The sequence below is a fragment of the Manis pentadactyla genome, chromosome 9 (assembly GCF_030020395.1).
Source record: "Manis pentadactyla isolate mManPen7 chromosome 9, mManPen7.hap1, whole genome shotgun sequence".
Lineage (NCBI taxonomy): Eukaryota > Metazoa > Chordata > Mammalia > Pholidota > Manidae > Manis > Manis pentadactyla.
In genome coordinates, this window is record NC_080027.1 from 128813337 (window position 1) to 128828125 (window position 14789).

A 14789-nucleotide genomic window follows, 5' to 3' on the forward strand; every position below is an offset into this window, starting at 1 on the left:
ATTGTATAAAATTGGGTCATATTTCTTCCTTAAATGATAGAATTCACCATCTTGGTTCTTGTTTGTAGAAAGAGCTTTTACAATGAACTTATTCACTAAAAAAGTTGGACTATTTTGATTCAATTTTGGTAATTTATGTTCTCCTAGGGACTTGTCTATTTTACCTAAATTTTGGAATTTATTATAAAATTGCTCATAATACTCTTATTCTTTAAATGTCACTAGAAATTATAATGATATCCTTTTTACACCTCATGTTATTTGTTCTTCCTTTTGTTCTTGACTGTACTTGGCAGTAACTTATCAATTTTATGAGTTTGTAAAAATAATTTTTCCATTTTCCATTCTTGAATTTATGGGAATAACATTGTCTTATTAACTTTTCAGAATTGTAGGATATGCAATGCCTTCCTCCTTTCTGATATTGTTTTTTTTTTGTTGACCAATTTTGCTATAGGTTTATCAATTTTTTTTTAAAGAACCAACATCTGCCTTTACTGATCTCTAAGTATGCTTCCTTCCTATTTCATTGATTTCTATATTTTTTTATCACTTTTCTCTTTATGGTTAATTTACTTTTCTAACTTCTAAATTCTTGAGAACTGTTCATTCATTTTCATTTTGTTTGCAATATTTTAATTTAAATACATAAACTATCCATAAATGGTTTTAGATAGATCTCACAGTTTTGCTATGCTACATTTTCATCATCATTCAGTTCAAATTACTTGATATTTTCTATTATGATATCTTCCTTAAGTCATAGGTTATTTGGAAGTTATATTAGGTTCCTACATATGGAAGTTGTATGATTATCATTATTATTATTGCTATTCATTGACAATCTCCCCTCACATTGTGCTGGAGAACTTATTTTCTGTCACAATTTCTTTGAAATTTCTTGATATATGCTTTGTGGCTTGATATCTGATCAATTTTTGTGAGTGTTCCAGGTGTAAACTGTAGTTGTTAGGTGAAGTATTTCATGTGTGCCATTTCAGTCAATTTTGTTAATAATTTTTAAAAATTGGTATACACTTTGAATAATTTTGTCTTCTGATCTAGCCAGTTATTAAGAGGTGTGTTAAAAATTTTTCCACCATGAATTTAATTTGTCTTTCTTCAGTTCTGCCCATTTCTAAAAAAACAGGTTGATACTATTTTGTTAGAGGATTATATCCTTTTAAATACCACTGCATTCACAGCTATATTCTCTTTATATTGCTAATATTTGGCTCTTCATAGAACAGATTAACTGCTCAATTGTGTTAAGCAAGCAGTGAGTAACAGGTTAAAGACTGGCAAATTCCATCAGAACAGTTAAACCTTTTTTCACATATACAGACATGATTAATAATGGAATGTTTTGGGAATTCTTAAGATAAATTGTAAAAAATATTCATCTGAATAAATGCTAAATATGCATAACATGCATTCAACAGGATTTACAAAGTTAAGAAAATAAACTCTTAAACGTCTATATTTGCCTTTTTTATAATAACCAAACCTTGCTAGAAAGTTCTCAAATTTTAAAATATTCGAATATTCAGATTTTTGCTCTATGGTTTCTATCATACATTTCACTAAAGTTTTTTTTCCATTTCTTTGGATACATTCATTTTCTATCTTGTTAGCCTTTCTTCTGTTTTAATATAATTTATAACTATACATTTCCATCTATGTTCTAAGTACCAATATAATGATAACTTTCACTTCTAGATTGTTTTCTTAATCTGCTTGGTTATTTTAAATAATTTATCATTTCCTTTTTAAGTCCTTCTTTTGTTTCTCTAAATATTTTAAGTATACTGTATTTTGTTTTTCAGAATTCCAGTGTCTTCAGGCTTTGTGTATCCGAAGTCTACAGATAATTGCTTTTGTAGTTTTATCTGATCTGTACATTTACCTCCCTCTGACAGCTAGTTTTGTAGGATAGATCACCCAGATAATATGAATGCTTGTCCGAATTCATGTGCATGTTTTTTGCTAGGAATTTTAATGAAAAGTTTTAACATCTTATTTTAAAATCTCGAGAAATGTGAGACAGGCACGTTTTCTCAGTTTGTTTAGGAGGATTTTCGCCATTTTTCTCCCCTGGGAGTGCGGCCCTTCTATATTTCCAGATGCCCCCGTCTGGGGGTGGTGGGCAGGGTGGGGTCACCGATCTGGTCACACATCCTGTCCGGCCTCAGCCTGACTTATTTTCCCTGTGTATGTAATACTACATGGTCTAGGACTGTCCTACTCAACATGCGGTCCTCAGACCAGCCACACCAGCGTACTGGCACTGGGAATGCAAAATCTCAGGCACTGGCTCAGAAAGTTGTCCTTGTGATTTTTCATTTTTGCTTTGGCTTCCTTTCCTGTCCTACAGATTGTATAATCAAATACACATTTTCAATGTTTTCTGTCTACATTAAAAAGTTAAAAACTAATTTTAGGAGCAAGTGCGTTAGCCTGTTAAACCAGAACAACGAGACGACGTCAACGTCAGTCTTTTCGGTGCAGGGCCTCGTGTTCGCGGGACTGTACTGTCCTCCGCTGCGTGAGGACGAACATTAGCTACATCAGTGATGACGCCCGTGCGCGCCGTGGGGCCTCTGCCAGTTTCTACTAAGCCCGCATCAGCGCGGTGCTCTTTACGCCCAGCCAGGCTTCCAGAGGTTCAGCCCCAAGGGCCACCAAACCACCGTGAAGTCCCGGAGTAACGGACCCGGGGCGCAACTAACGTCCCCACGGGGCATGCGCAGAGCAGGGGCGCGCGCGTGCGCAGTAGCAGGAGCAGGGCCGTGCTCCAGCTCTCCGGGCGGCTCGGCGGCTGCGCGCGCAGCTGACGTGCTCGGGGCTGCGAGGCGACAGACTCGGGGAGGGCGCTGAGGTGTGGCTGAACCCGGAAGTGGGCAGGCGCGGGAGCGAGGGCGCCCAGAGTGGAGCTCAGCGGCCGGGAGCCAGCGGGGAGCCCTGGGTTCCCGGTAATGGATCCATGGGGCGTTCACCCAGGGAGGCTGGGGCGGGAGGGGTGGCAGGTTCGCCTGCGCGACAGCAGCCCCCGCCCGGCAGGCCTGGGAGGCGCCTCTGCCTCCGTACGTCGTCCCTCTGGTGACCCTGCCGCCGGCTCTGCCCTGGGCCGCCGCGCCGGGTGGTGGCCGTGGGACGCTCCCTGCCCCTGAGGAGGCGCGCCCGGCTCGCCCCGGGAAAGCGTGCGAAGGGAGAAACTTGGGGTTCGCGACCGCGACGGTCTCATTGTCACCAGCCCAGCGCCCCTAAACCACGGCTGTAACCCGCTGCAGCCTGCTCCGCCGCGATCGTGGAGGGATCGCTCCCTTGTCTTCCCTCCTTTTTTCGACTCTGTTCGTGAATCAGGCCTGAAAGGTGTGCTCTGGCTTCCTTTAAAATGATCCTTTGTTGGCTGCCTCTTCTAACCCGGCCTCGTTGCTCTCTGCCCTAAATCTCTTAGCCACGAAGAGGTGGAAGCTGTGACTTTATCATAATTTAGTTCTGATGCAGAAAAGAATGATTACAGATGTCGTGAGTGATTTTAGGGTTGCTTTGCCGTGGAGTTATTTTACATGGTTCTTACTCTTTTGCAGACCATGAACCCTTCTGGCATGTCCCTCCGGAAGCTGTTGTCCAAGACAATCTAGTTTTCTTTTCTAAATCCCTTAGGACACTTATGAAGTCTCTTGTTTGGAAATTGTCGTACTGCAATGAAGAAAAGGAGAAAGGTTACTTCACATCTTGACGAGAAGATCCATCTAGGCTATCCCAAAGGTTCTTTGGAAGGCAATGTTGCAGTGGGGTGCGACCAAGTGAACTATACTCATTCCACAGAAAGACCAGCTCCTGAAGCTCTTCGCTGCTATCAGGAACTTCCTCCCTCTCCAGATCAGAGAAAACTTTTGAGTTCTTTGCAGTATAATAAGAATTTGCTAAAGTATTTAAATGATGATAGGCAGAAGCAACCGTCCTTCTGTGACTTACTCATCATAGTAGAAGGAAAAGAATTTAGTGCACATAAAGTAGTTGTTGCTGTTGGCAGTAGTTATTTTCATGCCTGTTTGAGCAAAAATCCAAGCACTGATGTTGTCACCCTGGATCACGTAACACACTCAGTGTTTCAGCATTTGCTTGAATTTCTTTACACATCAGAATTTTTTGTGTACAAATATGAAATACCTCTTGTTTTAGAGGCTGCAAAATTTCTGGACATTATAGATGCAGTTAAGCTGCTAAATAATGAAAACGTTGCCACTTTTCAGTCTGAGCTAACTGGAAAGTCCTCACCAGAAGAAACAGTAAACGAATTAACTGGAAGACTTTCAAGTAATCATCAGTGTAAATTCTGTAGTAGGCATTTTTGTTATAAAAAGTCTTTAGAGAATCATTTGGCTAAAACCCACAGGTCCCTTTTATTAGGGAAAAAACATGGGTTAAAAATGCTGGAGAGAAGTTTTTCCACAAGAAGATCAAAAAGAAATCGGAAGTGCCCTCTTAAATTTGATGACACCAGTGATGATGAACAAGAAAGTGGTGATGGTTCAGACAATCTGAATCAAGAAAATTTTGATAAGGAAAAGTCAGATAGAAATGATTCTGAGGATCCTGGAAGTGAATATAATGCTGAAGAAGATGAGCTAGAGGAGGAAATGTCAGATGAGTACTCTGACATTGAGGAACAAAGTGAGAAAGATCATAATGATGCAGAAGAGGAAACTGAGGCTGGTGATTCCATAGGAAATATTCATGAGGGGTTAACGCCTGTAGTCATTCAGAACAGTAACAAAAAAATATTGCAGTGTCCTAAATGTGATAAAACATTTGACCGAATAGGTAAGGAAAGAAAGCTTGTTTTCTGTCTCTAATAACTTACTTTTAATAGATATTTTAAAGGTGTTAATTAAAAACTAAAACTTGAAAGTAACTTTTAAAAAGATTATTGAACTAGGGTGGATATATGATGTTTAACACATATTTTATCCTGTTATTTTATACTTGTTGTGATTCAAGAATTTAAGTATTTATAGCCTTTATTTTCTCTTATGTCCCAACATTAGATGACAGATCATTAGTTCAGGTACTTGGTATGAATTACTCAATATCAATAATTATGAAGTGTAGAGCTTTGATTTGTATGCTAACTTAATAAGTGCTATTTTTGAGTCATAAAAAATTGAATTAGATTATATTAGATTTAATTTAATAATTTGTATATGTTTCTTTTTGGACATGGTAATATGTGAGTTGGAATGTGATATGTGAATACTTGTCCAGTAGCTAGTACTGTTGAGCATTGGGAAGTCTCAGATTAAATTAATATATAATTAAGAATAAAACTGTACTGAATGTAATTTAATTCTGTCGATAGAGACTTCAGGTAGTGTCCTAACTAGTAGTATTCTTTGGTTATTATAGTAATGAATAAATCAACTCTTCCCTTATTAGAAAAGCATATGTAGAAAATGTGGTCTGTAACCTCAAGTTAAAAATATGTCAGTTAACATTTAATGTCAGTAGACCTAATATTTGCTAGTAAAATAATTTTTGAAGGTGTATATGAACTGTTCTAATGTGAACTTAGATTTCAAACATTTAAACTATTTCCATATAAATCAAAGTTGTGAAATTGTGACATACATTCTGCCACATTCAATGATAAAAGGAACACGTAAATGCAACTTGACCTTGTAAAATTACACAGTAATACATCTCCGTGTGTCTTGCAGTGTTGAGTTACGGTGTTGGTATAGGTGGAAGTTGGTTTTATAAGGAATTGGTGATCATTTGCTCTCACAATATGCGACAGTATATACCATGCATACCAATGGTGACCTCTTTCTGCTTATTATGCCTTTGAATATTTCTGTAAATCAGAAGGTTTTCAACAATCCAATGTAATAACTATTCTCTGCACACACAGTAAAATCACTTTTGAGTAAATTATTGGAAGAGCTCATGGAACTGGCCTGGTTACACTCAGGCTGAACAAATGCTGCTGTAAATGGGCACTGTGACTTGATGGGCAAGAGAAGAGAACAATGTTGGATCGAGATACTTGAGAACATTTCATCTCAAGATTCTGCTTCTTAACCTTTTTATTCTTAGCATGTGCTTCCTGTTTTCTGTCTTAAATTAACCTAGTTTGACTTGAGATGAGTGAATTAAGTCAGTTCACAAATGGCTTTGTAGGCCCAACATACAGATCTGAAACCATACTATTTAACACTGCACCTGTGAGCTCCTTTATGAGACAGGGGTTCTGTGCTCACGTAAGAATGGGACAACTACTATAATTCACAGTCGATCTGTATTAACTCTGTCCAATTCTCTGGTAAAGAAACCTGTTAATTTTACTTAACCCAACATTTCCTTAAATAATTTTACTGTAAAACACTTCAGGGTACTTAATGTTCTGGGAGACAAGAGTTCTTTGTGCCCAATTTGGGAAAATACTGTTCAAGATTAGAGTCCTGATATACTAAGAGGAAGGTGTTTTGCAGCTATGGTGATGTCAGACTGCCTGCATTTTTAAAAAAATTCATTTTGTTATCATTAATTTACAATTACATGAAGAACATTATGTTTACTAGACTTCCCCCTTCACCAAGTCCTCCCCACAAACCCCATTACAGTCACTGTCCATCAGCGTAATAAGATGCTGTAGAATCACTACTTGTCTTCTCTGTTGCACATCCCTCCCTATGCCCCCCCACACATTATACATGCTAATCATAAGGCCCCCTTTCTTTTTTCCTCACCTTTATCCCTCCCTTCCCACCCATCCTCCCCAGTCCCTTTCCCTTTGGTAACTGTTAGTCCATTCTTTGGTTCTGTGATTCTGCTGCTGTTTTGTTCCTTCAGTTTTTCTTTGTTCTTACACTCCACATATGAGTGAAATCATTTGGTACTTGTCTTTCTCTGCCTGGCTTATTTCACTGAGCATAATACCCTCTAGCTCCATCCATGTTGTTGCAAATGGTAGGATTTGTTTTCTTCTTATGGCTGAATAATATTCCATTGTGTATAACTTTATCCATTCATCTACTGATGGACACTTAGGTTGCTTCCATTTCTTGGCTATTGTAAATAGTGCTACGATAAACATAGGAGAGCATCTGTTTTTTTCAAACTTGGCTGCTGCATTCTTAGGGTAAATTCCTAGAAGTGAAATTCCTGGGTCAAATGGTATTTCTATTTTGAGCTTTTTGAGGAACCTCCATACTGCTTTCCACAATGGTTGAACTAATTTACATTCCTACCAGCAGTGTAGGAGGGTTCCCTTTTTCTCCACAACCTCACCAACATTTGTTGTTGTTTGTCTTTTGGATGGTGGTAATCCTTACTGGTGTGAGGTGATAATCTCATTGTGGTTTTAATTTGCATTTCTCTGATGACTAGCGATGATCAGCATCTTTTCATGTGTCTGTTGGCCATCTGAATTTCATCTTTGGAGAAGTGTCTGTTCAGCTCCTCTGCTCATTTTTTAATTGGATTATTTGCTTTTTTGTTTGTTGAGGTGCGTGAGCTCTTTATATATTTGGATGTCAACCCTTTATTGGATCTGTCATTTATGAATATATTCTCCCATACTGTAGGGTACCTTTTTGTTCTATTGATGGTGTCCTTTGCTGTACAGAAGCTTTTCAGCTTGATATAGTCCCACTTGTTCACTTTTGCTTTTGTTTTCCCTTGCCCGGGGAGATATGTTCATGAAGAAGTCACTCATGTTTATATCCAAGAGATTTTTGCCTATGTTTTTTTCTAAGAGTTTTATGGTATCATGACTAACATTCAGGTCTTTGATCCATTTCGAATTTACTTTTGTGTATGGAGTTAGACAGTGATCCTGTTTCATTCTCTTACATGTAGCTGTCCAGTTTTGCCAGCACCAACTGTTGAAGAGACTGTCATTTTCCCATTGTATGTCCATGGCTCCTTTATCATATATTAATTGACCATATATGTTTGGGTTAATGTCTGGAGTTTCTCTATTCTGTTCCACTGGTCTGTGGGTCTGTTCTTGTGCCAGTACCAAACTGTCTTGATTAGTGTGGCTTTGCAGTAGAGCTTGAAGTTGCGGAGCATAATGACCACCGCTTTATTCTTCCTTCTCAGGATTGCTTTGGCTATTCGGGGTCTTTGGTGTTTCCATATGAATTTTTAAACTATCTGTTCCAGTTCGTTGAAGAATGCTGTTGGTGATTTGCTAGGGATTGCATCAAATCTTATATTGCTTTGGGTAGAAATGCCATTTTGAAGATACTAATTCTTCCTAGCAAGAGCATGGGATAAGTTTCCATTTGATAGTGTCCTCTTTAATTTCTCTTAAGAGTGTTTTATAGTTTTCAGGGTATAGGTCTTTGACTTCCTTGGTTAGGTTTATTCCTAATTATTTTATTCTTTTTGATGCAATTGTGAATGGAATTGTTTTACTGATTTCTCTTTCTATTAGTTCATTGTTAGTGTATAGAAAAGCCACAGATTTCTGTGTGTTAATTTTGTATCCTGCAACTTTGCTGTATTACGATATCAGTTCTAGTAGTTTTTGGAGTGGAATCTTTAGGGTTTTTTATGTACAATATCATGTCATCTGCAAATAGTGACAGTTTAACTTCTTCTTTACCAATTTGGATTCCTTGTATTTCTTTGTTTTGTCTAATTGCTGTGGCTAGGACCTCCAGTACTATGTTGAATAACAGTGGGGAGAGTGGGCATCCCTGTCTTTTTCCTGATCTCAGAGGAAAAGCTTTCAGCTTCTCACTGTTCAGTGTGATGTTGGCTATGGGTTGATCATATATGGCCTTTATTATGTTGAAGTACTTGCCCTCTATACCCATTGTGTTGAGAGTTTTTATCATGAATGGATGTTGAATTTTGTCGAATGATTTTTCAGCATCTATGGAGATGATCATGTAGTTTTTGTCCTTCTATTTGTTTATGTGGTGGATGATGTTGATGGATTTTCGACTGTTGTACCATCCTTGCATCCCTGGATGAATCCCACTTGGTCATGGTGTATGATCCTTTTGATGTATTTTTGAATTCGGTGTGCTAATATTTTGTTGAGTATTTTTCCATCTACATTCATCAGGGATATTGGTCTGTAGTTTTGTTTTTTGGTGGGGTCTTTGCCTGGTTTTGGTTTTAGGTTGATGTTGGCTTCATAGAATGAGTTTGGGAGTATTCCCTCCTCTTCTATTTTTTGGAAAACTTTAAGGAGAATGGGTATTATATCTTCTCTGTATGTCTGATAAAATTCCAAGGTAAATCTATCTGGCCTGGGGGTTTTGTCCTTGGGTAGTTTTTTGAATACCACCTCAATTTCTCTGCTGGTAATTGGTTTGTTTAGATTTTGTGTTTCTTCCTTGGCCAGTCTTGGAAGGTTGTATTTTTCTTGGAAGTTGTCCATTTCTCCTAGGTTTTCCATCTTGTTAGCATATAAATTTCCATAGTATTCTCTGATAATTCTTTGTATTTCTGTGGGGTGTGTCATGATGTTTCCTTTCTCGTTTCTGATTCTGTTGATGTGTGTTGATTCTCTTTTTCTCTTAATAAGTCTGGCTAGAGGCGTTATCTATTCTTTTATTTTCTCAAAGAACCAGCTCTTGGTTTCATTGATTTTTTTCTATTGTTTTTATTCTTCTCAATTTTATTTATTTCTTCTCTGATCTTTATTATGTCCCTCCATCTGCTGACCTTAGGCCTCATTTATTCTTCTTTTTCCAATTTCGATAATTGTGACATTAGACTATTCATTTGGGATTGTTCTTCCTTCTTTAAATATGCCTGGATTGCTATATACTTTCCTCTTAAGACTGCTTTCACTGTGTCCCACAGAAGTTGGGGCTTTGTGTTGTTGTCATTTGTTTCCTTATATTGCTTGATCTCTATTTTAATTTGGTTGTTGATCCATTGTTTATTTATTAGCATGTTGTTAAGCCTCCATGTGTTTGTGGGCATTTTTGCTTTCTTTGTAGAATTTATTTCTAGTTTTATACCTTTGTGGTCTGAAAAGTTGGTTGGTAGAATTTCAATCTTTTTGAATTTACTGAGGCTCTTTTTGTGGCCTAGTATGTGGTGGTCTATTCTGGATAATGTTCCATGTGCACTTGAGAAGGATGTGTATCCTGTTGCTTTTGGATGTAGAGTTCTATAGATGTCTATTAGGTCCATCTGTTCTAGTGTGTTATTCAGTGCCTCTGTGTCCTTACTTATTATGTGTCTGGTGGATCTGTCCTTTGGAGTGAATGGTGCGTTGATGTCTCCTAAAATGAATACATTGCATTCTATTTCCTCCTTTAGTTCTGTTCGTATTTGTTTCACATGTGCTGGTGCTCCTGTGTTGGGTGCATGTATGTATATAATGGTTATATCCTCTTGTTGTACTGACCCCTTTATCATTATGTAATGTCCTTCTTTATCTCTTGGTACTTTCTTTGTTTTGAAGTCTATTTTGTCTTATACTAGTACTGCAACACCTTCTTTTTTCTCCCTATTGTTTGCATGAAATATCTTTTTCCATCCCTTGACTTTTAGTCTGTACATGTCTTTGGGTTTGAGGTGAGTCTCTTGTAAGCAGCATGTAGATGGGTATCCATTCAGTGACTCTGTGTCTTTTGATTGGTACATTCCGTCCATTTACATTTAGGGTGATTATTGATAGGTATGTACTTACTGCCATTGCAGGCTTTAGATTCGTGGTTACCAAAGGTTCAAGGTTAATTTCCTTACTATCTGAGAGTCTAACTTAAGTCACTTAGTATGCTGTTACAAACACAATCTGAAGCTTCTTTTCTGTTCCTCCTCCTTTTTCTTCCTCCTCCATTCTTTATTTATTAGGTATCATATTCTGTACTTTTTGTCTATCCCTTGATTAACTTTGGGGATAGTTAATTTAATTTTGCATTTCTTAGTAATTAGCTGTTCTCCTTTCTTTACTGTGGTTTTATTACCTCTGGTGACAGCTATTCAACCTTAGGAACACTTCGATCTATAGCAGTCCCTCCAAAATAGATTGTAGAGATGGTTTGTGGGAGGTAAATTCTCTCAGCTTTTGCTTATCTGGAAATTGTTTAATCCCTTCTTCAAATTTAAATGATAATCTTGTAGTCTAAAGTAGTCTTGGTTCCAGGCCCTTCTGCTTCATGGTATTAAATACATCATGCCTCTCCCTTCTGTCCTTTAAGGTTTCTGCTAAGAAGTCTGATGTTAGCCTGATGGGCTTTCCTTTGTATGTGATCTTATTTCTGTCTCTGGCTGCTTTTAACAGTCTGTCCTTATCCTTGATCTTTTTCATTTTACTTACTATGTGTCTTGGTGTTGTCTTCCTTGGGTCCCTTGTGTTGGGAGATCTGTGTACCTCCATTGCCTGAGAGACTATCTCCTTCCCATATTGGGGAAGTTTTCAGCAATTACCTCTTCAAAGACAGTTTCTATCCCTTTCTCTCTCTCCCCCTTCTTCTTCTGGTATCCCTATAATGCGAATATTGTTCTCTTTGGATTGGTCACACAGTTCTCTCCATATTCTTTCATTCTTAGAGATCCTCTTTTCACTCTGTGCCTCAACTTCTTTGTATTCCTCTTCTGCAGTTTCTATTACATTTATCGTTTCCTCCACTGTATCCAACCTGCTTTATTTTTTTTTATTTTGGTATCATTAATCTACAATTACATGAAGAACATTATGATTACTAGGCTCCCCCTTCACCAAATCCCACCCACATACCCCTTCACAGTCACTGTCCATCAACGTAGTAAGATGCTGTAAAATCACTACTTGTCTTCTCTGTGTTGCACAGCCCTCCCTGTACTACCCCCACACTATACATGCTAATTGTAATGCCCCCTTTCTTTTTCCCTGCCCTTGTCCCTCCCTTCCCACCCATCCTCCCCAGTCCCTTTCCCTTTGGTAACTATTAGTCCATTCTTGGGTTCTGTGATTCTGCTGCTGTTTTGTTCCTTCTGTTTTCCTTTGTTCTTATACTCCGTATATGAGTGAAATCATTTGGTACTTGTCTTTCTCTGCCTGGCTTATTTGAGCATAATACCCTCTAGCTCTATCTATGTTGTTGCAAATGGTAGGATCTGTTTTTTTCTTATGGCTGAGTAATATTCCATTGTGTATATGTACCACATCTTCTGTATCCATTCATCTACTGATGGACACTTAGGTTGCTTCCATATCTTGGCTATTGTAAATAGTGCAGCGATAAACATAGTGGTGCATCTGACTTTTTCAAACTGGAGTGCTGCATTCTTAGGGTAAATTCCTAGAAGTGGATTTCCTGGGTCAAATGGTATTTCTATTTTGAGCTTTTTGAGGAACCTCCATACTGCTTTCCACAATGGTTGAACTAATTTACATTCCCACAAGCAGTGTAGGAGGGTTCCTCTTTCTCCACAACCTTGCCAACATTTGTTGTTGTCTGTCTTTTCGATGATGGCGATCCTTACTGGTGTGAGGTGAAATCTCATTGTGGTTTTAATTTGAATTTCTCTGATGACAAGTGATGTGGAGCATCTTTTCATGTGTCTGTTGGCCATCTGAATTATTTCTTCTTTAGAGAACTCTCTATTCAGCTCCTCTGCCCATTTTTTAATTGGATTATTTGCTTTTTGTTTGTTGAGGTGTGTGAGCTCTTTATATATTTTGGATGTCAGCCCTTTATCGGATCTGTCATTTATGAATATATTCTCCCATACTGTAGGATACCTTTTTGTTCTATTGATGGTGTCCTTTGCTGTACAGAAGCTTTTCAGCTTGATATAGTCCCACTTGTTCACTTTTGCTTTTGTTTCCCTTGCCCAGGGAGATATGTTCATGAAGAAGTTACTCATGTTTATGTCCGTGAGATTTTTGCCTATGTTTTTTTCTAAGAGTTTTATGGTTTCATGACTTACATTCAGGTCTTTGATCCATTTCAAATTTACTTTTGTGTGTGGGGTAAGACAGTGATCCAGTTTCATTCTCTTACATGTAGCTGTCCAGTTTTGCCAGCACCATCTGTTGAAGAGACTGTCATTTTCCCATTGTATGTCCATGGCTCCTTTATTGTATATTAATTGGTCATATATGTTTGGGTTAATGTTTGGAGTCTCTATTCGGTTCCACTGATCTGTGGGTCTGTTCTTGTGCCAGTACCAAATTGTCTTGATTACTGTGGCTTTGTAGTAGAGCTTGAAGTGGTGGAGCAAGATCCCCCCCCCCCCACTTTATTCTTCCTTCTCAGGATTGCTTTGGCTATTCGGGGTCTTTGGTGGTTCCATATGAATTTTTGAACTATTTGTTCCAGTTCATTGAAGAATGAATTTGTAATTTGATAGGGATTGCATCGAATCTGTATATTGCTTTGGGCAGAATGGCCATTTTGATGATATTAATTCTTCCTAGCAAAGAACATGGGATGAGTTTCCATTTGTTAGTGTCCTCTTTAATTTCTCTTAAGAGTGTCTTGTAGTTTTCAGGGTATAGGTTTTTCACTTCCTTGGTTAGGTTTATTACTAGGTATTTTATTCTTTTTGATGCAATTGTGAATGGAATTGTTTTCCTGATTTCTCTTTCTATTAGTTCTTTGTTAGTATATAGGAAAGCCACAGATTTCTGTGTGTTAATTTTGTATTCTGCAAGTTTGCTGAATTCCGATATTAGTTCTAGTAGTTTTGCAGTGGAGTCTTTAGGGTTTTTTATGTACAATATCATGTATTCTGCAAGTAGTGACAGTTTGACTTCTTCTTTACCAATCTGGATTCCTTGTATTTCTTTGTTTTGTCTAATTGCCATGGCTAGGACCTCCAGTACTATGTTGAATAACAATGGGGAGAGTGGGCATCCCTGTCTTGTTCCCGATCTCAGAGGAAAAGCTTTCAGCTTCTCACTGTTCAGTGTGATGTTGGCTATGGGTTGATCATATATGGCCTTTATTATGTTGAAGTACTTGCCCTCTATACCCATTGTGTTGAGAGTTTTTATCATGAATGGATGTTGAATTTTGTTGGAATGTTTTTCAGCATCTGTGGAGATGATCGTGTGGTTTTTGTCCTTTTTGTTGATGTGGTGGATGATGTTTATGGATTTTTGAATGTTGTACCATCCTTGCATCCCTGGGATGAATCCCACTTGGTCATGGTGTATGATCCTTTTGATGTATTTTTGAATTCGGTGTGCTAATATTTTGTTGAGTATTTTTCCATCTACATTCATCAGGGATATTGGTCTGTAGTTTTGTTTTTTGGTGGGGTCTTTGCCTGGTTTTGGTTTTAGGTTGATGTTGGCTTCATAGAATGAGTTTGGGAGTATCCCCTCCTCCTCTATTTTTTTGAAAACTCTAAGGAGAATGGGTATTATGTCTTCCCTGTATGTCTGATAAAATTCCGAGGTAAATACATCTGGCCCGGGGGTTTTGTTCTTTGGTAGTTTTTTGATTACTGCTTCAATTTTGTTGCTGGTAATTGGTCTGTTTAGATTTTCTGTTTCTTTCTGGGTCAGTCTTGGAAGGTTGTATTTTTCTAGGAAGTTGTCCATTTCTCCTAGGTTTCCCAGCTTGTTAGCATATAGGTTTTCATAGTTGTCTCTAATAATTCTTTGTATTTCTGTGGGGTCCATCGTGATTTTTCCTTTCTCATTTCTGATACTGTTGATTTGTGTTGACTCTCTTTTCCTCTTAATAAGTTTGGCTAGATGCTTATCTATTTTGTTTATTTTCTCAAAGAACCAGCTCTTGGTTTCATTGATTTTTTCTATTGTTTTATTCTTCTCAATTTTATTTATTTCTTCTCTGATCTTTATTATGTCC

At 37.9% G+C, this 14789-nt stretch overlaps 1 protein-coding gene across 1 annotated transcript in view; it reads left to right on the plus strand.

Moving 5' to 3' along the window:
- Positions 1–2861: 2861 nt before the first annotated feature.
- Positions 2862–14789, plus strand: part of ZBTB41 (zinc finger and BTB domain containing 41) — a 66170-nt gene continuing 54242 nt past the window's right edge. Inside the window, exons 1-2 of the mRNA XM_036909437.2 lie at positions 2862–2972; positions 3591–4830. Of these exons, the coding sequence (XP_036765332.2) occupies positions 3708–4830 (1123 nt within the window). The 5' untranslated portion in view covers positions 2862–2972; positions 3591–3707. The remainder of the gene's footprint in view (positions 2973–3590; positions 4831–14789) is intronic.